Genomic DNA, 25,900 nt, shown 5'->3' with positions numbered 1-25,900 from the left:
CAAAATATGCACAATTTATTATGTAATGTGCATCTTTAATGTCTAAACTACTCTGTTTTATTTTATATAATTATAGCATCAACAGGATTAAGGAGAAGATATGACCACCTTAAACATTTTTTTCAAATATTCTGAAAGCACATATTGATGACTACTGCTTTGTTACATACATATTTACCTATTAATTCGTGAGTGGATTTCTAAACAATTCTCTATTTGTACAGAAATGGTAAGTCCAGCTGTATATGAAATATCTTTCTTGAACGTATCCTACAATTCTAGGTATTTGCAAAATTAGTTCAAATTTTTAGTAAGATTTTATCCATACCCTTTATTCTTGAGTTACATAAATGCTTGATGATCCACTTCTAAGGAAAATGTTTATATAATAATCATCTTGTAATGGTCTAAATTTACAGAGGAATTATTTTTATAACTTAGTAAAAGGCTCCAAGAAACTTTATATAGTCAGGATATCTCCATATCAAAAAGAACAATGAAAAAGTCAAATATGAGATGAGAAACAAGAACCTGTTGATTACTTTTCCAAGATGAAAGAAATATAATTAGAAAGCAAGAAAAGTAAATTATAGAATTATTTATTAGTGGTTTTAAAAAAACCCAGAAAATTAAAAGGAAAAAAATTAATGATACAACCCTGTGCTCAAGGACTCTTTTTTTACCTAGTTATAAAAATGGTCGCTATAACTCAGGATATATTTTCTAGTTAGTCAGAACAACCATATTATTAGTGAAATATTCTTTACTTGGGCTTCCCTTGTAGCTTAGATGGTAAAGCATCCATTCACCCACAGTGCAGGAGACCAGGGTGGATTCTTTATTTGGACTCAAAATTCAAGATTAATTCAGAGGCCTATGCCACTGATCGTGAGCCCTAAATGTTAAAAAGCCAAGAAAAAACATTAATGTTGCATGCAATGCAATGTGGACTTCTGAACAAAATCTCTTTTCAGTTTGACAGCCTGATATACTCACATCAGCTGTTAATTTTAAACCAGATAATCCAGAAGCTAGGTCAGAGAACTGAAGAATTTAGAGATGGTATGTGCTTAGTCACTCAGTTGTGTCCGACTCTTTGTGACCCTCTGGACTGTAGCCCGCCAGGCTCCTCTGTCCACGGGATTCTCTAGGCAAGAATACTGGAGTGGGCTGCCATGCCCTCCTCCAGAGAATCTTCCTAACCCAGGGACTGAACCCAGGTCTCCTGCATTGCAGGTGGATTCTTCCTTCTGAGCCATCAGGGAAGCTCTTAGAGATGGTACTTCTGTCAAATTAGTAAACAGACTCCTATCTTAAGCATCTCTAAGAAAATATAGGCCAGCTTTATGCTGGAACACGCAGCCAAGAAATTTTCCATGTTTCACTGTGAGATAAACAAACCACATATTTTCCCCGTGTTAAAGATGAGAAAAATCAGTACCTCTCCCAAGAGCTGCTCTTCAGCAGCAGGGCTCTCCTCCCCGTCACCCTGCGCTACTTGGTCAGAGTCTTTAAGAGCCTTTGGTACACAAACAGTGACAGAGGGGGTTGAAAAACGCAGCATCAAAAGGTTATTAGGGAACAAGGAAGACAGAAGACCCAACCAACAACATTCAGAGCTAGTTTAATCACAAGAAGGTACATTAAGTAAATTTATTTGAAAAACATCATTAGAGGAAAAGCAAAGAGCCATTATTGCTAAGACCCAACCCCTTTTTCTTGCCAAATGAGAATTATTCTTGTATTAAAAATATCTACAATTAGTATTTTTAAATTGTAAAGCAGTAAGACAGACAAAAATCTCCTAAATTATATTTTCTTCTTTATGACCTAGACCAAAATTTAGAAGGTAGCTATTTTTACAGGCCTTCTCTTACCACATCAGGTCCATCCACTTTGTTCAAGGCCAAAGCAATCTGAAATAAAGACAACAACTCAGCTACCAAAGGGAGTTAACTCTATTTCAAGGCACAGAGCAAAAGTTCACCGACCACTCCATTCTCATTGGCAAAAATCCAAAAAAGTTCAAATCAGGGATAGCATGCTCAAGAACAGAGTAAAATGAGGGCAGAACCGATTCTCAATGATGCTGGTTTTAATTATGTAGATCTATTGCTCACATGTCATCTTACTCTGCTATTCAGTTGTAAAACTAACCTCAAAACAAACATGTATTCTTCTACTCTGTCTTAAATAACCATAAAAAAAATTTCTTCAGATACTCACTGTGGAAAGAACATTCAGAGTATTTTGACAATCAAATTTTATCTCCTCATTTTTTGTTGTCAGGCATGCAGTAAAACTTTCACGTTAATCTCTTGCAAATCAAGTTATAGCTTGAAGAAGTTCAGACTGACAATAAAGTTAAATATAAAAAAAACTAAAGCAGTGAGCAAGAGCCACATGGCCAGTGGGCAGGGGGGCTCTGATGTGAGCCCAAGTCACTAATCTTCCCAGTGCTCAGCACTGACTGAAACGCATGGGATCCAACCTGCTGCACATGCACAATAACCCTGTGATGCCATGGAAAACCTGAGTCATTTTCAAAGAATGGCAAAGGGCTAATACAGATTACACAAAGAATCCAATATATTTCCTTCAAGGTTTCCAAGGTCAGTCTTTTAACTGCTGTTAGGTCAACACTGGAATAATTATTAAGCTCCTCAGAGAAGAAAACTTAAAAACTGGAATATGATCTCGTGTTTTTAAAAAGCAATCTTTTTTTTAACATTAAAATATTAAGAAAAAAAAAAGAAAAAAAAAATTAAGCAAACTATTTGGGCTTTTTGTTTATTCAGGCTCGGTACAGTAAAACACCTTTGTTCCAAAATATTTATTAATACTAGTTACCTGTGAGCTGGACTAACTCAATACACAGTTTGGGAATTGTGAGCTGAGCGCATAAATAGCTGGGGTGGAAAACAGTACCCTAATTTTCATCATTTAAGCTGTAGACAATACAGGGAAACAAACTTTTCCCTCTCTTTCCTCCAGAGCCACTGACTACTCATCCTCTCAAAAATCTAAGTGCTATTTCCCAGTGTTTGAGGCTCACTGTCTCTTTTGTTTCAAGGCCCAACTGACACAACTCTTTAGATGAAGTTTAAAGATGGTTCTGGCAGCTTCTAAATTAGGGTATTACTGACGAACAGTTTCAACTTTAACAACATGAATCCAAAACTTTGGTGACCAAGCATAAATTCTTATTAAATGTTTATTGAATGAAGTAATCTGTATAGAACGTTAAAAAAAAAAAAAAAAAAAAACCACCTACATTACATAAATATTTCACTTGTGTAAGCAGAGGCTTTAAAACTTCCCCAAAAGTTTACCTTCTTTCCTAGGTCTTCTTTTCTATATCCTAGAAGTTCAAGGTATTTTCCACGAGAATCATCCTCAAAGTTTACCTTAGAAAAAGACATATTCTTGAAATAAAGAACTGCATCTAAAGGCCCAATTTTTAATTAACTACTCAAATTCCAAGTAAAATTATTTAAAATATCTAAAGTCTACTATATCAACTAGAAGCTTCACTGTAAGAGAATCCAAATAGTTTTTTTTTTTAAAGAAGCTATTTTTTAAAAAATAGTAAGTGTACTAGTAATTAATTAGCCAAGTTGAATAAAGCTTACTTTTAAAATAATATTTGTAAAAACAAACTAAATCATGTCCAAAGGCTACATGAATGCAAAACTCACATTATGTGAAATATTCAATGTCACATCCTAAAACTTTCTTGAAACTAATACTTATAAAATATAAAAATGAATTAAACATTATTGCATTCAAGAGCTCTTTTCTTTGCTAAACTCAGACTTGGGAAACTGACATTCCAGTGGAGACAAATAACCAAAAAAAAATTCTATTTGCTATTTTACTGTCATAAACGCAACTCAGTAAAAGGGATGAGAAATGCCTCCAACCTCTCCCCTCTACACCTAGTCCCTCTTCCCCCATTGTCTTTAATTGGAAATTAAACACGCTATGTTTTTATTATACTCAGTTCTATGTTCTAATTTTAAAATAGGTCTGCTGAATGTTATGTCTCTTAAAAACACTTAAGCACTTAAAAACATTTAGCATATTATTTAAAAAGCATTTCGTATTAGGCTTTTCAAAGCCAAGAAAGAAGAACTCTTGACATAAAGTATTATTTCACATGCTTTTCATTAGGTTTTCTTTAATTTCATCACGAGATTCCCCCAAATCATACTGTCCCTGCTGTTTCTTTGACAGGAAGACAGGTTTAGAATATGATGGGAACAGTTAAGTTTGCAGGTAACGAAGTAAAGCTGCGTAACACCAACCTTACCTTCAAAAAGGACCACACGCTTCTTTCAAACTCGGTCTGAGCAGCGTCGACCTTCCTCTGACAGTAACCGACGAAGCCCTGCGACTGCACGGCCTGCTGCAGCTGCTCCGAGCGGCAGAGGAGCTCCTCCTCCGTCACCACCTGGCTGATGAACACGTGCTGCGGCTGCGGCTGCTGCTCGGCCCCCGGCTGGGGCTGCGCTCTGACATTCGCAAAGGTGACCAGTTTGCCTCCGAACTAGGACAGGATGAGGAAACGAGATCAGCTTGAGACACAAGGACGTGGCCCCCTAACGTGCTTCTTGTAAACCTGATGAAGGAAAGAACTGTGACCTACACATGTCTCCCTCTGCATGCGATTCGCTGATGCTCCTGCCCATACTCCACGATCTGACCCCAGCCTCCAATTCTTACTCCTCTTCACACCACTCACCTCCTAGATGCAATGTCCTAGTAGCTGCACCCCACAATTTCTCACCTACTTGCTTTTACTCACTTACACACACTCAATGTGACTCCTCCTCAAGGCGTGGGCAAAGGTTACCTCTGCCACCCCAGATGCCCTCAGTATATTACATTTATCTCTCTCTCTTTTGATTCAACTATTAGCTGTATGTATTTGCCTCAGCTTCTACTCTAGGCTCTAAGTTTTAAAAGGGAGTGAATATGCTGCTACGAAACATGCCATTTGGCATAAGCTCAAATAAGGATTATTTGAGCTGGACAGCGAAGCCTGGCATGCAGCAGTCCTTGGGGTCCCAAAGAGTCAGACATGACGAAGCAACTGGACTGAAAGAATACCGAAAACAGCAGGAGCAAGGAGGACACTTGGGCCTCCTCTTTTCTCTCTGAAAGTAGGAGATGAGACTCCCATGTGAAATTTCCTCCTTATGCCAGGAGGAAAAAAAACTCATCTTCAGAGATGGGGAGTCCAGGACGGTAGAACTCTGCACAAACAGAACTTGATAAATAGAAATCATCTCCCTCCATCTCTCTGTGTATTTTAGTTACTGGTCCACGACTGCCGTTCTTGGCTCAACCGAGTCTAGCAGCACTTTCGCTGTGCCACGCCTTTGGGTCTTCACTTCTCTAGGGGACTCCCATGCACAGGTCTGCTATCATTCTAGTAGTAAGCAGGCTCAGAACTCTTCCTCTGGCCTCTTACAGTCATTCCTCAGCTTCAGGGATTGATTTCTTCTTATATCTCTTTCATTTCTTCCTTTTACATTGCTATTTTTCTGCCTAATTCTTTTCACACTGAACTGTATGACTGCATGTCTATAGCTTGTTCTTTCCCCCCTCCAATCCATGCTACATACTATCAGTTCAGTTCAATTACTCAGTTGTGTCCGACTCTTTGCCACCTCATGGACTGCAGCACGCCAGGTCTCCCTGTCCATCACCAACTCCCAGAGTTTACTCAAATTCATGCCCACTGAGCTGATGATGCCATCCAACCATCTCATCCTCTGTCGTCCCCTTCTCCTTCCTGTTTCAATCATTCCCAGCATCAGGTCTTTTTCAATGAGTCAGTCCTTCACATCAGGTGGCCAAAGTATTGGAGTTTCAGCTTCAACATCAGTCCTTCAGATCAGAACACCCAGGACTGATCTCCTTTAGGATGGACTGGTTGGATCTCCTTGGAGTCCAAGGGACTCTCAAGAGTCTTCTCCAACACCACAGTTCAAATGCATCAATTCTTCAGCACTCAGCCTTCTTTATGGTTCAACTCTCACATCCATATATGACCACTGGAAAAACCATAGCCTAGACCAGATGGACTTTTGTTGGCAAAGTAATGTCTCTGCTTTTTAATATTCTGTCTAGTTTGGTCATAGCTTTCCTTTCAAGGAGCAAGCATCTTTTAATTTCATGGCTAAAGTCACCATCTGAAGTGATTTTGGAGCCCAGAAAAATAAAGTCAGCCACTGTTTCCCCATCTATTTGCCATGAAGTGATGGGACCAGATACCATGATCTTAGTTTTCTGAACGTTGAGTTTTAAGCCAACTTTTTCACTCTCCTCTTTCACTTTCATCAAGAGGCTTTTTAGTTCTTCTTCACTTTCTGCCATAAGGGTGGTGTCATCTGCATATCTGAGGTTATTGATATTTCTTCTGGCAATCTTGATTCCAGCTGGGCTTCTTCCAGCCCAGCGTTTCTCATGATGTACTCTGCATATAAGTTAAATAAGCAGGGTGACAATATCCAGCCTTGATGTACTCCTTTTCCTATTTGGAACCAGCCTGTTGTTCCATGTCCAGTTCAAACTGTTGCTTCTTGACCTGCATACATATTTCTCAGGAGGCAGGTCAGATAGTCTGGTATTCCCATCTCTTTCAGAATTTTCCATTTTTTTGTGATCCACATGGTCAAAGGCTTTGGCATAGTCAATAAAGCAGAAATAGACGTTTTTCTGGAACTCTCTTGCTTTTTTGATGATCCAGTGAAAGTTGGCAATTTGATCTTTGGTTCCTCTGCCTTTTCTAAATCCAGTTTGAACATCTGGAAGTTCACGGTTCACGTATTGCTAAAGCCTGGCTTGGAGAATTTTGAGCATTACTTTACTAGCGTGTGAGATGAGTGCAATTGTGCAGTAGTTTGAGCATTCTTTGGCATTGCCTTTCTTTGGGATTGGAATGAAAACTGACCTTTTCAGTCCTGTGGTCACTGCTGAGTTTTCCAGATTGCTGACATATTGAGTGCAGCACTTTCACAGCATCTTCTTTCAGGATTTGAAGCAGCTCAAGTGGAATTCCATCACCTCCACTAGCTTTGTTCATAGAGATGCTTCCAGCGCTCATTTGACTTCGCACTCCAGGATGTCTGGCTCTAGGTGAGTGACCACACCATCATGATTATCTGGGTCGTGAAGATCTTTTTTGTACAGTTCTTCTGTGTATTCTTGCCACCTCTTCTTAATACCTTCTGGTTCTGTTAGGTCCATACCATTTATGTCCTTTATTGAGCCCATCTTTGCATGAAATGTTCCCTTGGTATCTCTAATTTTCTTGAAGAGATCTCTAGTCTTTCCCATTCTATTGTTTTCCTCTATTTCTTTGCACTGATCCCTGAGGAAGGCTTTCTTATCTCTCCTGGCTATTGTTTGGAACTCTGCTTTCAAATGGGAATATCTTTCCTTTTCTCCTTTGCCTTTCGCTTCTCTTCTTTTCATAGCTGTTTGTAAGGCCTCCTCAGACAACCATTTGCCTCTTTGCTACATACTAATCTTCCTAAACAACAGACGGTTGATTACGTCGCTTGTAAATTCATTCTTGATTTAATTAATCTCTCATCCCTAGTGCTGCTCTTCTCCGCTATCTGCTCTCCTGTCTCTGAATCTGCACTTTCGCTTGTGACTTTCCACTTTACTTACTGAATCCTAACCATCCATCTAGTTAGCTCTCTACTTCCCAAAGTAATTAAAACTTATTATTATAAAATTATGTATGGATAAGGTGTAAAAGAAAACTCAAACTGTACAGAAAAGTCTCCCCGCCCCCCAATACACACTATTTGAGACACAGACTCTATCTAGTTTACAGGTGTGTTTCCAGCCTAGAATGGTGCCTGACAGAGGATGTTCACTATATATTCATCTTTGGAATGAAAAGTGAATGTCCGTTCACTAGTACTGAAGTATTATGAAGATAAAAACTAACACTCCCTTCTTCCCCACATGGATTTGGAACCAAGTATGAGACAGAGAATCAGAATGTCAGCTTTAGTGCGGTCATAGAGCTGCAAGGTGAGAGGCTCTAGATTAGATGCGCAACCACAGTGGACCTCGTAACAACTAGCATGCAGCACCCTCCCCGCCCCCAAAAAAGGAAGGAATGAAGGAAGGAGAGCTAGAGAAGGATGACAAGTACAATAAAGTGGAGCAGCGGGAACAGCACAAAGGTTGCAAAACAAGCTGAATGTACTCAATACCACCGAACTGTTATATTTTAAAATGGTTTACATGGTCAATTCTATGTTATGTATATTTTATCACAATTAAAAAAAAAAAAGGGAGTAGGTTCCACTTTTCCTGATAAGTCTTTCTGAATGATGAAAACTCACAAACATATCTCAAAGTCTGCCCTCTTCCATCTGAGCGATCTTATAATAACACTTTGTCCTTGGTGTTTATGGACCATAGAAACAAATGCACCTACTGAAAAGGAAGCACCAACAGGCCTTCGGATCCATTTGGGTGGCTTCTTCAGAGGCAACACGATACTGTGTGGGGTCGTCTGCTGAGGAATTTGTAATGGGGGAAGGGGCTGTCCTGTGCCGAAGGGGTCAAGATTCCCAAAAGATGATGAGAGCTAAAAAATAAAGCGGGATTTCCATAACTTATACAAAGACTATGTTACACGTTTTCAAGTCATACTGAATAAATGTTTTTCCCACAATTCTCCAAGTAATTGGTATCGCTGATCAGTAAAGTGATTTTCAAAATAATTATACAATAAGAGGATTCTTTTCAGGTGTTGTAATAAAAAACTTAGTATTTCCTATTACCTTGTCAACTTGTTTCTGCCTTAAACCATCTGTGCTCCCTCCCATGATAGAATAAACGCTGATACGCCCATCAAAGGAAGCAGCTGATAAGACAGCAGGGTTTCTGGGACACCACTGAATATCAAAACACCACTGCGTGCTGGTCGGAAGTTCATATAATACCTGGACCGAAAAAAAGTACAGGCGCTTTACAGCCCACATACCTGAATCACTATGATCCACAAGTACAACTTTAATTAAACATTTACTTTTAGAAAGTCTACAGCCAGGAAAACAACAACTGAAAGTACAAGAAAAGTTCATTATGACAAAAACAAAAGGTGATCAAAATTTTGACCAGATTTGGAATAAGAACACTTTAAAAACTGAGATTTTCCTATTTTTATTGAAATTGTAATAGAAGAGGCATCTGAAAGATCAGAATACTGTATTAGCATCAACTTGCTGAATTCTAAGAGGGTCCTATCCAACTGACTTTGCTGGCCAAGATCCAAAGAACCACATTTAAATCATCTGAAGATCAAATTTCAAAAACAAATCTTGGGGTGAGGGGGGGATGGGATGAACCGGGAGATTGGGGCTGACATATACACATCACTATGTATAAAACAGATTACTAACTGTGAGAACCTACTGTATAGCACAGGGAACTATACTCAATGCTCTGTGGTGACCTAACTGGGAAGAAAATTCAAAAAAATGGGGGATATATGTACACGTATAGCTAATTCACTTTGTTGTGCAGCAGAAACTAACACAATGTTGTAAAGCAACTATACTCCAATAAAAATTAAAAAAAAAAATTCTTGAGAAGGAAGAATTCTCTGAGAAGACTAACTTCTTTCTTGTTATGTGTGAAAACACGTACACATCATTCTTATTGCTACAGAATCAAAACAGAATTTGGCATAAACAGTTTTCTTTACGAGGAACAGAATATAGAAAACTATTAAAAATGGCTGATATAAATAATGTAATAATTGTTTACTGACTTTACAATGTAATCATGTAATAACTATTGCTAACTCAAAGTTAGTGTGATGCTAACTGACGCTCTTAGGAGCATAAGTTTTATGGGTTTAAAAAATAAGTCAAATTAGCTTAATTTGGACTTCATGTAACATTTAAAATAATGTTTTACTTCATAAGGAAACAGAATTAAGTGAAAAGGCATTTAGCCTGCTCATTTAGCTTATCCATCTAAATTTCTATAAATAGAACACATGACAAATATTTCATGATAAAGTATTATATTCTTGCTGTACAGTTCAGAAGAGAGATTAAAAATCTACATCCACTGATTTCCAAAAATCAAAGAGGACCTTCAGGACCCAAACCTTGAACACTCCTACTCTGAGGACACTGATTTCCAGAAAACACACTAAATAAACCCAACCAACCATTTCTGAGTCTATATAAATGCCTTTTACTGGAAATGAGGGGTTGGGGTGGGATGATTACTAGGTTCAAATACACCATTTTCAATGACTGATATTTCCAAATGAAAACAGCTGGGTTTAGATAAAGTCTCCGCTAGGTTAACATTTCATGCACACCTCCATCTACTTTCACATTCTTAATTTTAATCATGTACTAAAGAATTCACATGGAAATTTTCTTATTTGGCTACAGTTAAATATTACAATCACTCCAAGTCTGAGAAATATTTCCGCTCCATACCTCTCCTGTATTTGGGTTGGAGCAAAGAATCTTAGCATCTTTTCCACAGCTCAGCAACAATTCAGGATCTGCCATGCTCCAAGCAATTGCCAAAATCCCCCTTAAAAACACAAAGATGAAATTTTTAATCTTGAGAAAATCAAATCTGCAAATTATTTCTGTCTAGGCTTTAAGAGACACACTGCTAAGAGAAGCACAGTTTCATATAATCTTTCTGGAAAGCAATTTAGCAATGGGTATGCTCTGTGATCATTACAAAGATGCACAATATAGAGTACAGTGTACGATGGCAAGAAAGTGAAAACAAATGCCCAACAACATGGTCTACACAGGGTTTTCCTGGTGGCTCAGCAGGTAAAGAATCCACCTGCAATGTGGGAGACCTGGATTTGATCCCTGGGTTGGGAAGATCCTCTGGAGAAGGGAATGGCTACCCACTCCAGTATTTTGGCCTGGAGAATTCCATGGACTGTATAGTCCATGGGGTGCAGAGTCAGACATGATTGAATGACTAACACTTTTACTTTCAAACGAAGTAACATTTTCAGTAAATGTTTTGAAAAAATTCAAATTAGCATCCTCTGCAAAAATTTAAAAAATCCTGTATCCTACCATCCAGAAATAAGTACTATATAATATTAATAGTTTGTTTTTCTACATTCATGCCTCTGCTATTTAGAGATGAAAGAAAAGTTAACATTACCAGACCATGAAGAAAAATACTAGAAACTAGAATTATGTCTGTGTATTTCTTAAATCAAAAACATACAAATAGTCCTCAATTATTCTGAAAACATTATAGCCATTCTAAGATTTTTTTTTTTCAATTTCCAAAATACAGGTAAACCTCACCATCAAGGTATACATAACTCTTCTTTTCCCCAAAAGTTGTTTTTAATATGATGATATTTCTTACGATCTAAGTCCTCTCAGAATCAGAAAAATACACTATAGGAAAATAACTCAAGTTATTTAAGAATGCCTTTGCTTCCAACATTTTATTTTTTAAGCATTAAACTCTTTATAAAAATTGTAAGCATAGTGTGATGTACACCCTTATACTTCTCACCTCAATTCATCAATTCGGCCACATTTACTTTAGGTCTTTGTATTTTGCTCTCTCTCTATATATTATATCTGTCAAATGCAGATTATTACATGACACCTCTACACTTCTCTCTGGTGCTAAGAACCTTCTCCTATATACAATCACATACTGAAAATGTTATTTTTATGCAATACTCTAAATAGAGAGTCCATATTCAAATTTCCCAACTGTAGCAATGCATGTGTGTGTGCTTAAGTCACTTGCTCGACCGTTTGCAACCCCATGGACTGTAGCCTGCCAGGGTCCTCTGTCCATGGGATTCTCTAGGCAAAGATACTGGAGTAGGTTGCCATGCCCTCCTCTAGGGGATCTTCCCAACCCAGGGACTGAACCTACATCTCTTACATCTCCTCTATTTGCAGGTGGGTTCTTTACCACTAGCGCCACCTGGGAAGTCCATTTAGGAATAATGGACTCTTACTGTCTCCTCTCTTTAGAATCCAATTATGCGTGTCAAAAATTTCAAGGCACATCAAGAAAGCCTTTAGATATCAATATCATATTTAATATCACAACTTAAGGAACATATAAATTTTTAGCAAGTATTAAAAAAAATCACTGAACTACAGAACTGAAAGGACCTTAAAGATCATATAATCCAACTCTTGCATTTACTAGAGGGAGAAAACAGAAATAGAGAGGTTGGTTTGCTCCTGGCACCCAGTATGGTATTCTGTCTTGCTAAACTGTGACCACTCTGAAAACTGGCAGTAGAATGTAATGTTAAGAGCATAGAAACAACGACCAGGATGTTTGAGTTGGAAGTCAGCAGATGACTAGTTTTGATCTAAACCAAGTTTAGCCTTGCCAAGCTTCAATTTCCAATGTGTAAAATGGGATAATAGCATTTACACTACAGGTTTACTATGAGTCTTAATCAAGCTAACATTTGGGAATTAGGGACTGATATGTATACACTGCTATATTTAAAGTAGACACCCAGCAAGGACCTGTTGCATTGCACGGAGAACTCTGCTCAACACTGGGCAGGGATTTTTGTGGTATTACTGAATCCTGGTACACTGGTTGGTATGTGTTCAATAAGCAAATGTTTAATAAATAAATAAGACCTTACCAAACATGGGAAAAACATTAAAACTTCTCAGAATCACCCCTTCTTTACTAAAAAGCTGACTGAAGCATAACATCTAAATAGGATTACATTGTGACCAGATTCTTTTCTCCTTTATAAGAAGCTCAAGGAGAGGTCGCAAACTTTAAGACTTCTCAAAGTGTGTAATTCCACCATACAGGGGGAAAAGGGCATTTAAAGCTTTAGTTTATATATCCCTAAAAAGGAAAGAAGAAAAAACCCAAAGCACTGAAAATACTTTAAAACTAAAAGAGATTTATTTCTTGTTTAAAAACACTGAACAAAACATACATAAACTCCCTGGGTACCTGAATATAAATGACAGGAAATCTGCACAATCACAAACTTAAAAAAACAAAATTCTTTTCCGGCCACTCTGTGCACCTTGTAGGATCTTAGTTTGCATGCCCCTCACAGTGGAAACACAGAGCCCTAACCACTGGACTGCCAGGGGATTCCCACAAACTAAATTTAATGCTACTAAAGTTAACACAAGACAATTCTCATGTTTTTTAGAGCATCCACACATTTATCAAAATTGAAGGCAGAATGAACCACTTAATATCTCAAAAAATGTTTGCTTTTAAATTACGATAAACACTCAGAAGTAAAACAAACTTTTCAATTGTTGCTTGACATTAACGTCATGAAAGACTCTTCATAAATATGACGAATCAAATAGACCAAACTGCAATAATGTCCCAGGGATCCAAGAGTTGTCCCAAAGAGCTATGATTCATTAGAATTTTGATCTATTACCTATTATTTGAAATAAGTTGTAGAAAATCCATAAACACATTTTCATGTTTTTGTGATATGATTTAGCTACCATTTTTCGGTACAAAAAATCAGATGACTATTGCTTAAAATAGAAATGAACTATTTATACTAACTTTCATAAGACAGAGACGAAGTAGATTCCCTAATTTTATAAAATTATCTGATAATTCAAAGCAATAAGTAAATACATTTCTTACAATTCACAAATCAAGCTTTTTGGAAGAGTAGCAAGATACCTGGCATGGTTTTCCAGGACACGGAGCGGAGAGGAGGCAAAGCGAAGGTCCCACATCTGGACCACTGGTAGCCTGTCATCCTCAGAGGCGAGGACCATCTGAGTGGCAACGTCAGGATGCCACGCCAGCCCAGAGCAATGCATCTGCACATAGTCAAGGCTCACATCTTATCAATCACACTACTTAATGAAAAGCCAAAATGAACACGAGGAATGTATGTTCGTTGAAGCAAATAGTAGAAAACATCAGCTCAGGCTTACGAAAAAAATATTCTTACTTATGTATTCATTATTTTATTATTTTCATTTATTTAAAATTTGTTTTTTAAAAACCTGCTAAACTAGTAAATTCTATTAAACACTCTTAAACAGTGGTCTTAAACAAAAGAGTTTAAATGTTTTCAAATCATCCAACCCTTTGATACAGCAAATCATTCCAGGCCAGAGAAATTCCATACCACAAAATGAGTTGTCCTGTCAAAATCATAGTAAGGGGAAAAGTTTTATATAAATTTAAAATTTAATGCTTTTAGAGAAATGAAGATGAGAAGAATTTAAAAAAATTAATACCTCTACTTTATCAGAAAAATCAAGATAAAGTGACTAAAGCAACAACTACTGTTTATTTTCATATGGGATAGATTAACATTATTACTGAGAAATACTTGGAAGCTCAGATCCTGTTAAGTGTTCTAGAAGGTGACTGAGATGCTTATTGTGTATTTTATTCCACTGAAACTTGTTTTAAAACTCCTGACTCGCTGAAAAACAATACCTTGAGGAAATATTCTTATAGTGTTTTCTCATTGCTACTGTTGTTTTTAAATTATATATGTATTCTCTGATTTAGGCAAACTTGTTTTTTAAATGTCCAACTAAAAATAGTAATTAAAAACACATTAATAAGGCAAGCCCTAAAGTGTGTCTAAATTACTTTATAACATATGATGACATAATATTAATGAATCTGTAAGATTAAAATGTAACATGTTATACAACAGTATCTACTGAACAAGTGGGAGAAGAATACCAGTTCATTTCAGCACTGCCTAATCAGAAAAGAGGAACCCAAGAGTCTGAAAACTACAGCTTCACAGTCATAAAATTACTAGCAGGGAAAAATTTTACATTCTAGTTGCTATAATGCTTTGGAACAGCTGACAAAGCAAAACAACTAGTGTATCATGGAATAACTCCTTTGATTAACCAATCTTTCTCTTCATCATTAAGATAGGTTTAGTAGGAATTTTATTATTTTCCCCAAAGGGAAAAACAACCTCTCGTTCCAACATGATTGGTCCGTAAGAAAACAGGATTTGACTTTATAGAAATCTGATTTGTTGCCAACTCTGACAAACAATATAGGAATAGCTATCGCAGAAATAAAACATGTTTTTCGCAAATCCATCACATACTTACCCTGTTACTATGATCACTGACTTTGATGATAGGTTCGTTTTTTCTGAGGTCCCACACAGTGGCCCGGCCACTGGGGCTGGCTGATGCCAAAATATGCTGAACTTGTCTGTTCCACGCAATGCAGCTGATATCTTCCGGGGGCTGGAAGGAATAAACTACTAAGAACCACTTCTCAACTGTAATCAAGTGTAACTACAAAATCTAATTCTTCTTTTGAGAAAATGGATTACTTAAAAATCTGATCTATTCCTTCCATAAATTTATTTTTATATTCTTAAGTTCTCAACACACGCAGTTTAAGGCTCAGGTATATACCAATTCAAGTACTTTACCTTGTCTATTCACCAGCCACTTATTAAGCTCCTGTTACAAATCAAGCACCGTTTCTTTACTTTGCAACTGCTCCATGGAAGATAATGGACCACAAAGTAGATGTTGGTCAATGTGACAGAAATTTAGGCAGAGCAAAAGTTACAGCCTAGACCTAGAAAACCATATACTATCATTATGCTACCTCTCAGATTGCCAAAATGTTAGGGCCTGTTATAATAGCCACTCAAATCGAATAGTCAATACAGTCTAAAGAAGGTGGAGATGACTGTTCTTTCTCAACTTCTTAGAATTATATAGGAAACAGGTTGTGTTTCTTTTTTTGTTTTAAGTAAGTTTCCTCTCTATGATTTTTATTCTGAGGTTGGATATTGCTAAAATACTATATAATATAGAATGCTATACTACATTAAATATTATACCTAAGAAAACTATTAAAGACTATTTTATTTATCCTCACAGTCTAGTACCTCAAACAGTGCCTGGGAGATGGCAAGTACTAAATAAATATTTACTGTTGAAGGACTTGCTGATACTCTAAAGAAACATATTTATTAACACTTGATCATGCTAAAGAAAAGTCAATGACATTTAAACACTGATTTTAAACACATATATTTTGTGTGAAAAAACAAATAAGTGCAGAAAAACCAATTTTGGTTCTTTTGATTACATTGAAATCAATGTAATACCTGCGTTTTGGCTCCTGGTGTCATTGGAGTTGCAAAATTATTTAGATCCCAAATGTAGATTTCAGATTCGTTAGCACCAGAGGCCACCAGATTAGTCTGCAATAAGAAAGAATTAGCAAATAAACATCACTTACAAATAATGAAGAGAATTCAGAATAACCCAATTTGGAGCTGGAAAGATCTGTACGTTTTCACAGACACTGAGAAAAGCCAAGGACATGGCTGGTTGGGGAAGAAGGAGAGTGGGCTGGATGCAGAGGGTAACACGGAAACTTACATTACCGTATGTAAAATAGACAGCCAACCAGAATTTGCTGTATGATTCAGAGAACTCAAACCGGCTTGTTAACAACCTAGAGGGGAGGGATGGGGAGGGAGGTGCAGGTATGGTTCAAGTGGGAGGGGACATGGTAGGCCTATGGCTGAACACAATACTGTAAAGCAATTACCCTTCAATTAAAAATAAATTAATTAATTTTAAAAATCTTTCAGTTTTAAGGCATATAATTTTTCTGTTTAATTAAAAAAATAAAAATGCATGAACCCCTAAAAACTATGTATAACAATCTGTAATTTAATCAGTTTTCTAAAGAAACATATTGTAAAACTATTAAACTGAAAAAGATAACACATCTACTGGCATTTCAATATAAGATATTAAATAATTATATGGATAAATTCTTATATGGCGATTATTGCCTGTGGTTTGGATCTCTGGAAGGGGATCTGATTGTGGGAGACAAAAATAGGTCACCCTGTTGGCCTTCAAATAGCTGAATGCTAAAATAATGGTGTCTATCCCAGGCACTTCAAAGTCAGCCTCTGGAGCTGGATCAAGAAGAGACTAGTAAACTCTCTTGTCTCAAATCCTCATGTATTTATTTATTTAAAAAAAATTTTAAACTAAAGTATAGTTGACTTATTTCAATTAAAAAACTATAGTTTCTCCATGGCTGATTCATGTCAATGTATGACAAAAACCACTACAATATTGTAAAGTAATTAGCCTCCAGTTAAAATAAATAAATTAAAAACAAAACAAAACTATAGTTTCTGCTGTAAAGTGACCCAGTTATATATCTATATATATACATACACACATATATTTCCATTACAGTTTATTATAGGATATTGACTATATTACTAGTTCCCTGTGCTACACAGTAGGACCTTGTTGTTTATCTGCTTTATATACAGTAGTTTATATCTGCTAATCCCAAATTCTTAATTTATCCCTCTCCAATCCCCTGTCCCCCTTGGTAACTATAAATCTGTTTTCTGTGTCTGTCCTCACATATTCATATTTCATGTATGCTCCATCGTGCGCCAGGTGGTAGTATTTCTAGATAAACTCTGCTGTGTACCTTTTACATCAAAAAGACCCTAAAATTGTGTTATGAAGTCCAGGAAGACAACGAGGTTCCTAAAATGACCTTCATCCTTTACTGTTCACTCTCATTAATCTACTATAACAACTGACATACAATCTGAAAACAGAGGAATTCCATGGCAGTAGCCACCTATGATATAAGACACGAACCAAAAATCAGCAGTTGTTGGAAATTAGCTATCTAAAGAGTTGGCACCATAAACCATAGAAATGAAGAAGTTTGGGCTTCTGTATGTCTATATCTAAAATACTTATTTATAATACAAGAAAAATAACTATCAAACTTTTTAAAGACAATATTTATTTTCTGATTATACACCAATATCCCATTAATGCAAGATCTTTATTAATGTATACATTTCTATAATTAACATCCAGTTAAGATGGATGAAACTGAAGCCCATTATACAGAGTAAAGTAAGCCAGAAAGATAAAGAACATTACAGCATACTAACACATATATATGGAATTTAGAAAGATGGTAACGATAACCCTATATGCAAAACAGAAAAAGAGACACAGAAGTACAGAACAGACTTTTGAACTCTGTGGGAGAAGGTGAGGGTGGGATGTTTCGAAAGAACACATGTATATTATCTACGGTGAAAGAGATCACCAGCCCAGGTTGAATGCATGAGTCAAGTGCTCGGGCCTGGTGGGCTGGGAAGACCCAGAGGAATCGGGTGGAGAGGGAGGTGGGAGGGGGGATCAGGATGGGGAATACATGTAACTCTATGGTTGATTCATATCAATGTAAGACAAAACCCACTGAAAAATAAAAATAAAAAAAAACAATTAAAAAAAATTAACATCCAGTAATGTTTACAATGGCAACAGTACAGACTTTAAATTGCCCATTAAATTTATACTATATTTATGTATATATCTTATTATTTGATAGAGTAGTAATCTCTTTGACATAAATACATTTAGCACTAATAAAACAACAGATTAACCCACACACAACAGCACCAGCCTAATGCTGAACTAGCACAAATTTTTTTTTAATTTTTAAAAATATTTTATTTACTTGTTTATTTGGATGTACCAGGTCTTAGTTGTGGCATGAACACCTTTAGCTGTAGCATGTGGGATCTAGTTCTCTGACCAGGGATCAAATCTAGGCCCTCCTGCATAGGGAATGCAGAGTCTTAGCCACTGGACCACCAGGGAAGTATCTACACAAACTTGTAAAAAGCAAGGTTTCCAACCTCTGAGGTGCCTAATATTTTAAAAATGTCCACAAGATGACATGACATCTCCAGACTTCTAGAACTAAACCCATCACCCTGATCCGTTCCCTGGGGTTAGTATATTACTCAGCTGAAGCCAACTCTGAACCTTTCATTCTTCACACAAATACACTCACTCATCAACCTGCAGAGGCACAGTTTTAGCTTTCTCCAAGACTGAGGCACAGTAAATTCATATACTTATTTCAAATAAGCAGCACGTATCTCAAGAAATATGAATAAACATCAGAAGTCTAACCTGGAAAATGTTCACATCCAATGCTCTCACTGGGCCAGTATGCTTGTCATTCTGGGCAATCACAACTTCCTTATCCCCAGTGATAATTTTAGAGGGATCATAAAGAATAATATTTCCGTTTTCACCACCTGCAATCAGAACTCCAGAGATATTTCCTTTGGAATCCATCTTATGAGGTCCCCAAATCAACTTGTGGTACCTTTAAAAGAAAATGAGCAAAAATACTCTTTTTTGAAGTCAGATAAACTTAGAAAATAATTTGGAAATTATACATTTAAGCTTTTTCATAAGTACACCAAAAACACTGCTTCTCCTCTATCCCTGGTAACTGTATATAACTTGGTGAAATGGCATTTTAGTTTTTATTTTTATTCATGTTTCACTTTGTAACCTTGAAGGGTACAAAAACTCTTGCACAGCTAATACAAGAAAGTATACTTGATTTGTGTGTCAGAAGATAAGAGCCTAAGAATGGATTTACCATTTAGAATCTGTGAGACCCTGAGCCAGTTACTTAATCTCCCTAAGCTGCTTTTGACTCATTTATAAAATAGAGCTAATCAAAAAAAAAAAAAAAAAATAGAGCTAATCAACCACTTCCCCTGATTTTATTTGAATACAGAAGTACTCAGTAACATGTCATCTGTTAAATAGTAAAGCAGTTAAGGGAGTCATCTGAAATTTTCTAAGCAAAATAACATATTCTGACAGTAAAAAGGTGATATCAAAATTATATCTATTATGACATAATTCTCCACCCACCGGTGGAGAATAAAAGATTACAATTTGGTATGGAAGTGGCATGGAGATAATATAACAATGGTAGTGAGTAGAAAAACTGCCAGATGAAAAGTATCTGGGGTTCCCAGTACAGTGGGAGGGCTTGGATGATTATAAGCCACCCCATGGAAGACGCCATGATTTGAACTGTATTGTTAGCCAAGGTACAATCTCTTCACCAAAATTTGCCAAGGTACTAAGGCTATAAAGCACATTTTACTACTGAAATTAAATATCCTTCTATATAGCTTAAATACTTGGAAATCTACCTATCTAAATACCTATCATATCAGAAACCAAGTCAATAAAATTCTCTGTGAAATGTAATTTGAAATATACATAAGTAGATGGGGGAAAAAGCAACCTCCATTCAGAGAAAATCACTATTAACATTTTAATATTCATCTAACTACTTTTTTCTAGTCATGCCTACCTTTTTCTGTAAAGAGGTAAGATAAAAAAAGCAAAAGAAAGTAACTCTACTATGTCATGAGGGAAAAAATACTAGAAACTAGAGCCTTTCCTTCTTACACACAACAGTCAGTAATAAAAGAAAATTCAACAGAACATATAGACAATTTTTAAACTTCTATCTAAACAACTCATATAATTTTTCACAAAATATGTCACTAATGGTATTCCTTACAATTTCATAATGGAACACTTAAAGACACACTAGGCATCAACCACAACATATAATCAAATAATCATGTAAATTTCAGGTTGAATCTCATACCTGTGAGAAGAAGAGAACGTGGCACAAGATTTCATATCCAAGGATGGATCAGAAAGGTCTAATTCAAATATCTCAAGAGAAGCACTGGTACTAAATGTTGCATCCAATTGTTGGGCAGATGTTCCTACAGAAAATATATTCATGGTAACTACACATGCAAAAACAAAAAGACTCAGAGAAAAACATACAAAATAGAAATTAAATGCATGTTTTTCAATTATCTCACTCATGAATGCTACATTAATGACTGAAATCTCAGCACATATACCATTGAGCAGATGCTTACACTACTACAACAGTAAGATTCTGATGCAAGGCTCAGAGATGATGTTTCTAAGAGTCGGTAGTGCAGACAATTTTTTAAGTCTACAGATAAACCTCTGAAAGAACAGTTCCATGCTTATAGTCACAAATGATATAACTTCAACTCTGTTTATATAAAAATGGAGCATCAAAACTGTTGTTCATTCACTCAAATTGGTATTTATTAACTTTTTTACATTTTATCTATTGTGCTTAATACCAGAGGAATAAAGATAGAGCACAGTTCTGAAGTGAGGAAGACGCTATAAATGTAATAGACCATGATTAACACTATGATGTACAAGCATGTAGGAAGGCCACTGAACTCAGCTGACAGGAAGGTTGCATGTGTCTCGTCAGGAAAGGAGAGGCTGTCTAGAGGAGCTGAAGCTTGACCTGAATCTTAAAGGACAAGTATAAATAAGTCAGATGTGGAAAAAAAGAAATTAGGTGACTCATTCTATCTTCTCTCTGTTGAACTTACCTGTAGCTAGGTAAATGGGATGATTCTGGGCAGGGCTCCATGCCTGCATGGCGGTACGATCTACTTCCTTTAACTTCATCCTGCTGAAGAGAACATTTCACATGGAAATAAAATAAACATGTAAGATGGAACATTTTTTAACATAGAAACATACTGGACAAACCAATACATTAATAGTAATGCTGGAATGCCAATAAATCAAATTGGTCTAAGGATCATTTGTTGGGAAATGTTGACCATTTGAAAGAAACTTGTTATTTCGAGACAAGTACAGGGCTATAATGTTTACAGATTATCATCCTTCAGTTGAAAAATCAGTCTGGAAGGAAACGTGCAAAAACAGGGATAGCATGTGGTTAATTAGTCTTGGCATACAGTATGCTTCTCAGTCAAGATAAGATGTGAGGCAGTGTACCACGGATAAGAGAAGGCACATAATAAATAAGGTGCGCTTTCCTGGAGCAGGGCTGCTCAACAATAAGAGCAGTTTGCCAAACTAATTTTAAATTAAAACAGACTAAGACAGAGGTGAATATAGCAAACCCAAAGAATTTTAAAGATAAAGCAGAAAAAAATTTGTTAAATGGTCACTCCGAGCTATAATCCCATATGCTGTTATTTTATATATTCTATGTGAAAGCTACTTTGGTAGAAAAACTCAGGAGATACTGTGCTATAGCATTAAATATATCTTTGCTGGACTTCCCCAGGTGGTCCCATGGTTAAGACTCCACATTTCCAATGTAGGGGGTGTGGGTTCGATCCCTAGTCAGGGAACTAAGATCCCACATTCTGCCAAAACATGACCAACGAAAACAACTTTGTTATTTTACATAAATGCATTCACACGGCACAGTATTCCACTCTGAGATGTACCCTAATTTAATTACTTAGTCTCCTACTGAGGAACACCTGAATTGTTTTTGAAAGTGAAAGTCGCTCAGGAGTGTTTGACTCTGTGGCCCCATGGACTATGGGATTCTCCACACCAGGATACTGCAGTGTGTAGCCTTTCCCTTCCCCAGCGGATCTTCCCGACCCAGGAATCGAACCAGGGTCTCCTGCATTGCAGGCGAATTCTTTACCAGCTGAGCCACAAGGGAAGCCCAACAATACTGGGGTGAGTAGCCAATCCCTTCTCCAGGGGATCTTCCTGACCCAGGAATCCAATTGGGGTCTCCTGCATGGCAGGCGGATTCCTTATCAACTGAGCTGTTATTCTTACAAACAATGCTGAAATAAATGGCCACACATACATGTTACTTCACTTATGGGCAAGGAAAGCTACAGTTTTCCAGAGGTAAAACTGATGGGTTAAAGAATAAAAGTAGTTTTAGTTCTGATGGATACTGCCACTTGAAATGTATCCTGGTTTACAGTGTATTGAATATGTTCAAAGTATGTATTTTTTCTTATTACTTCAAAATCATTTATTGAATTTTTTTTTCTTACTAATTTTAGATACAGGAAGTTTATTTCTAGATTTAATATTTAGGTTTATATTCCTGTACATATTAGGATACAGGTTAAGGTTTACATTTCAGTATTCATTTACATTTATTCTGTGACTACCATTCCTTATGCCCATGTATTTACAGGCTAGGCATGTCACTGCTTTAAATACTGAGGCTTTACATGAGTATGATTTCAATAATCCCCACCCATTTTCTTTGCTATTTTTTGTTTATTTTTAAACTACATAAACAATCAGAAACTTTTTGTCTAACTCCAGACAAAAAGAGTCTGTCAGTATTTTTTATTGAACCTGTACCAAATTAATAAATTAATTTATGGAGAATTGACAGAATGTTGAATCTTCCTATCAAGAACATGTCTTTAGAGTTAAGTCTTCTTTTTTATTTTTCAGTATTGTTTGAAATTTTTTGACATACTGGGTTTGCTTACTCCTAAGTATTTCATCTTTTGGTTTGTTTGTAAATGTGGCTTTTTTTCCTTCCACTATTATGTCCATGATCTTATTGTTAAATGAAGGCTAATGATTTCGCTACATTAATTTTTAATCCTGCTTTCTTACCGAATTCTCTTTTTGGAATAGTGTTCCAGTAGATTCTGTTGGGTTTTCCACATATATACTCATACCATGGGCCAACAGAGCCAATCTCCTCATTTCACATTGTCACTCCTCTGGTATCTTTCTCTTGTGTGAGCTAGCCAGTGCTAACAGTATCACACTCAACAGCAGTGATAACAGTGGTCCTTCTTGTCTTGTCTTGTTCTGCAGTGGGAAAGCCTACTGTATCACCACTCGGCATGGTTCTGGAATTTGAGAGATATATACATATACCTGTACAGATGTACACACACTTACATCTGTACAAGTAAATAAATATACATATGTATACAAACACGTATGTGGAAATAGCCATTGATTACTATCTTACTGAATGCTATTCATAAATACTGGGTGTTGAATTTTGTTGAATGTTTCTTCATTAGGTAATTGGAGATTTTTCTCCTTCGGTTTACGAATACAGCACTAACAGACTTCCTAATATTGAATCATCTTTCCATACCATGAGTAAATTTCTCTTGACCGTGATTCTACTACAGAGCTGTTGGATTTTGTTTAAAAAGAGCTTCATTCCTAGAGTCTTAAATGAGATTTAATCGATAATTTTCCTTTTTTGTACATACTTCGTCAGGTTTTGGTATCAGTGTTATACTTGTTCATAACAAATGTGGGAGGTTTTCTTCTTTTCCCATGCTCTGGAACACTTTTGATAACAACATTGAAATTACTATTTCTTTTAAGGATTTACCAGAATTCTATGAGAAATCTGGGTCTGGTGTTTTGAAGGGAAGGTAACTGGCAATTTTCTCTGTTTATTCTATGGATATTGATCTATTTGAATTTTCTTTATCCAAGGCCAATTTAGTAAATTATACTTTCCCATGATATTCCTTTATTGTACTCTTTTTTACAATCTTCTTATTTGTTTAGACTCAAACATAGACTCATGCTCCTTCTAATTGTGCTGTGTGTGGTGATTAGTCCTTATAATATTCATGTTTTGTCCTACCCTCTTTTGAAAAATTAGCTTAGCTAAGTGACTTACCTGTTTCACTGACTATTTACAAACAGTCAAATTTTGGACTTACTTATTAGTTTCACTTTTAAAAAGCTTTTCTAACTTTTTAGTTAAATGCTTCACTTATCCATTTTTACTGTTTCTTTAGGCTTTGAATTTTCTCTGAGCACTGATTTGTTGTATGTTGCTGGTCCTATCTTTGTAATTATAATTTTAAATAATTTCCATTTAATACCATAAATCCTTTATTTCTTTACATAGTTAATTACTATGAGTACTAACAGAATTAGCTTATATAATCTTACTGCCTCTCCTGCAGTACACAGTTGTAATCATTAGTATTATCTTTCTCAGTGTTTACCTTTGTACTGTTAAATATGCTTATACTTCTACTAACTGATTTGTCTGCTTTAAATGATGTCCTTTGACTCCTAGACATTACAGATTAGACAATCCACAAATTTATCCTACCTCCAATTTTCTTCCTTCTTCCCAGTTCTCTCAATTTTTTAGTTTTATGACCAATTTCTACATCATCAGATATGTAACATGTACATTTTATCTTTTCTTCCTTATTCCCTCTTTCGTTTCAGCCTCAGGTCCATAATAGTTAAATATACTCAATGTTCTCCAACAGCACTCTTGCCAGTTTTCTTACTCATCTCTGAAGGATGAAGTTCATCCTCTAATAGTTTTCTTAAGAGGGCCTTAGACTAAAAACATGCCCTGAGTCTCACACGGTCAAACTGTTTACACTTGAAGAACAGATGATAAAAGGAAGGTACAGAAAGATTAAATAATCTGAACATGCTAGCAAGGGACAGAGCCAAGATCTGAACTCAGAAGTTAGCTCGAGAGTCCAACCTCTCACTTGTCGCAACAAGCTCAAGTATTCAATTTTAATAATAAAAACAAATCAAAATTTAGGAGAAATAACGAATGACAAAGAAACTACAATGCATGATGAAATTAAGGGAAGAAGAAATGAATTTTAGAAACTGGGAGAGGTCGGGCAAACTGGGTGAATTAGGAGGTTGAATCACACTGCAAAGAGGCAGGACCTCTGACTGGCTTCTGGTCCTTCAACCTGAACATTGACTCTGCTACTTTTGACACCTTTACACATTATTTGATCTTTCTGAGCCCTGATTTCCACACCTGTAAGATGGGGATAAGTGTGACTACCTCGGGGAATATGTGTAACTCTATGGCTGATTCATATCAATGTATGACAAAACCCACTGAAAAATTAAAAAAAAAAAAAAAAGTGTGACTACCTCAGGGGATGTTGTAAAGTTCAAACGAGAGAATATATTTTACAGAGGTCCAAACACAATGCCTAGCACATAAGTCAAAAAGCATTTTAATACACTAACTACTTTAAAGATTATTATTATCATGAGATTAATCAAGAAAATTGCACATCTAGTTTCCTAAGATTATTGTGAAGAAAAAAAGGAAAAAAAAACCCCACGATTTTCTAAGAAGTAAAAAAGAAGCCTATTTTCTT

General features: G+C 36.3%; 1 protein-coding gene across 26 annotated transcripts in view; it reads right to left on the bottom strand.

The window, feature by feature from the left end:
- SEC31A (SEC31 homolog A, COPII coat complex component) overlaps window positions 1-25,900 on the bottom strand; it is a 59,634-nt gene that overhangs the window by 29,125 nt on the left and 4,609 nt on the right. For 10 of the 26 annotated variants that reach the window (XM_065914367.1, XM_065914370.1, XM_065914371.1 and 7 more), the window contains exons 2-14: window positions 21,341-21,423; window positions 20,554-20,677; window positions 19,038-19,236; window positions 16,157-16,252; window positions 15,135-15,275; window positions 13,717-13,859; window positions 10,500-10,599; window positions 8,820-8,981; window positions 8,471-8,623; window positions 4,313-4,549; window positions 3,333-3,407; window positions 1,878-1,916; window positions 1,442-1,519 (exon numbers count right to left, since the gene is read on the bottom strand). In XM_065914367.1, coding sequence (XP_065770439.1) covers window positions 1,442-1,519; window positions 1,878-1,916; window positions 3,333-3,407; window positions 4,313-4,549; window positions 8,471-8,623; window positions 8,820-8,981; window positions 10,500-10,599; window positions 13,717-13,859; window positions 15,135-15,275; window positions 16,157-16,252; window positions 19,038-19,236; window positions 20,554-20,677; window positions 21,341-21,419 — 1,626 coding nt within the window. In that variant the 5' untranslated portion in view covers window positions 21,420-21,423. The remainder of the gene's footprint in view (window positions 1-1,441; window positions 1,520-1,877; window positions 1,917-3,332; window positions 3,408-4,312; window positions 4,550-8,470; window positions 8,624-8,819; window positions 8,982-10,499; window positions 10,600-13,716; window positions 13,860-15,134; window positions 15,276-16,156; window positions 16,253-19,037; window positions 19,237-20,553; window positions 20,678-21,340; window positions 21,424-25,900) is intronic. The other 16 variants (XM_065914377.1, XM_065914379.1, XM_065914390.1 and 13 more) reach the window with 4 other exon arrangements.

This window comes from Muntiacus reevesi, chromosome 22, assembly GCF_963930625.1.
Source record: "Muntiacus reevesi chromosome 22, mMunRee1.1, whole genome shotgun sequence".
Taxonomy (NCBI): Eukaryota; Metazoa; Chordata; class Mammalia; order Artiodactyla; family Cervidae; genus Muntiacus; species Muntiacus reevesi.
The sequence above is the reverse complement of the archived record's forward strand: the minus strand, read 5'-3'. Positions and strand labels throughout refer to the sequence as shown.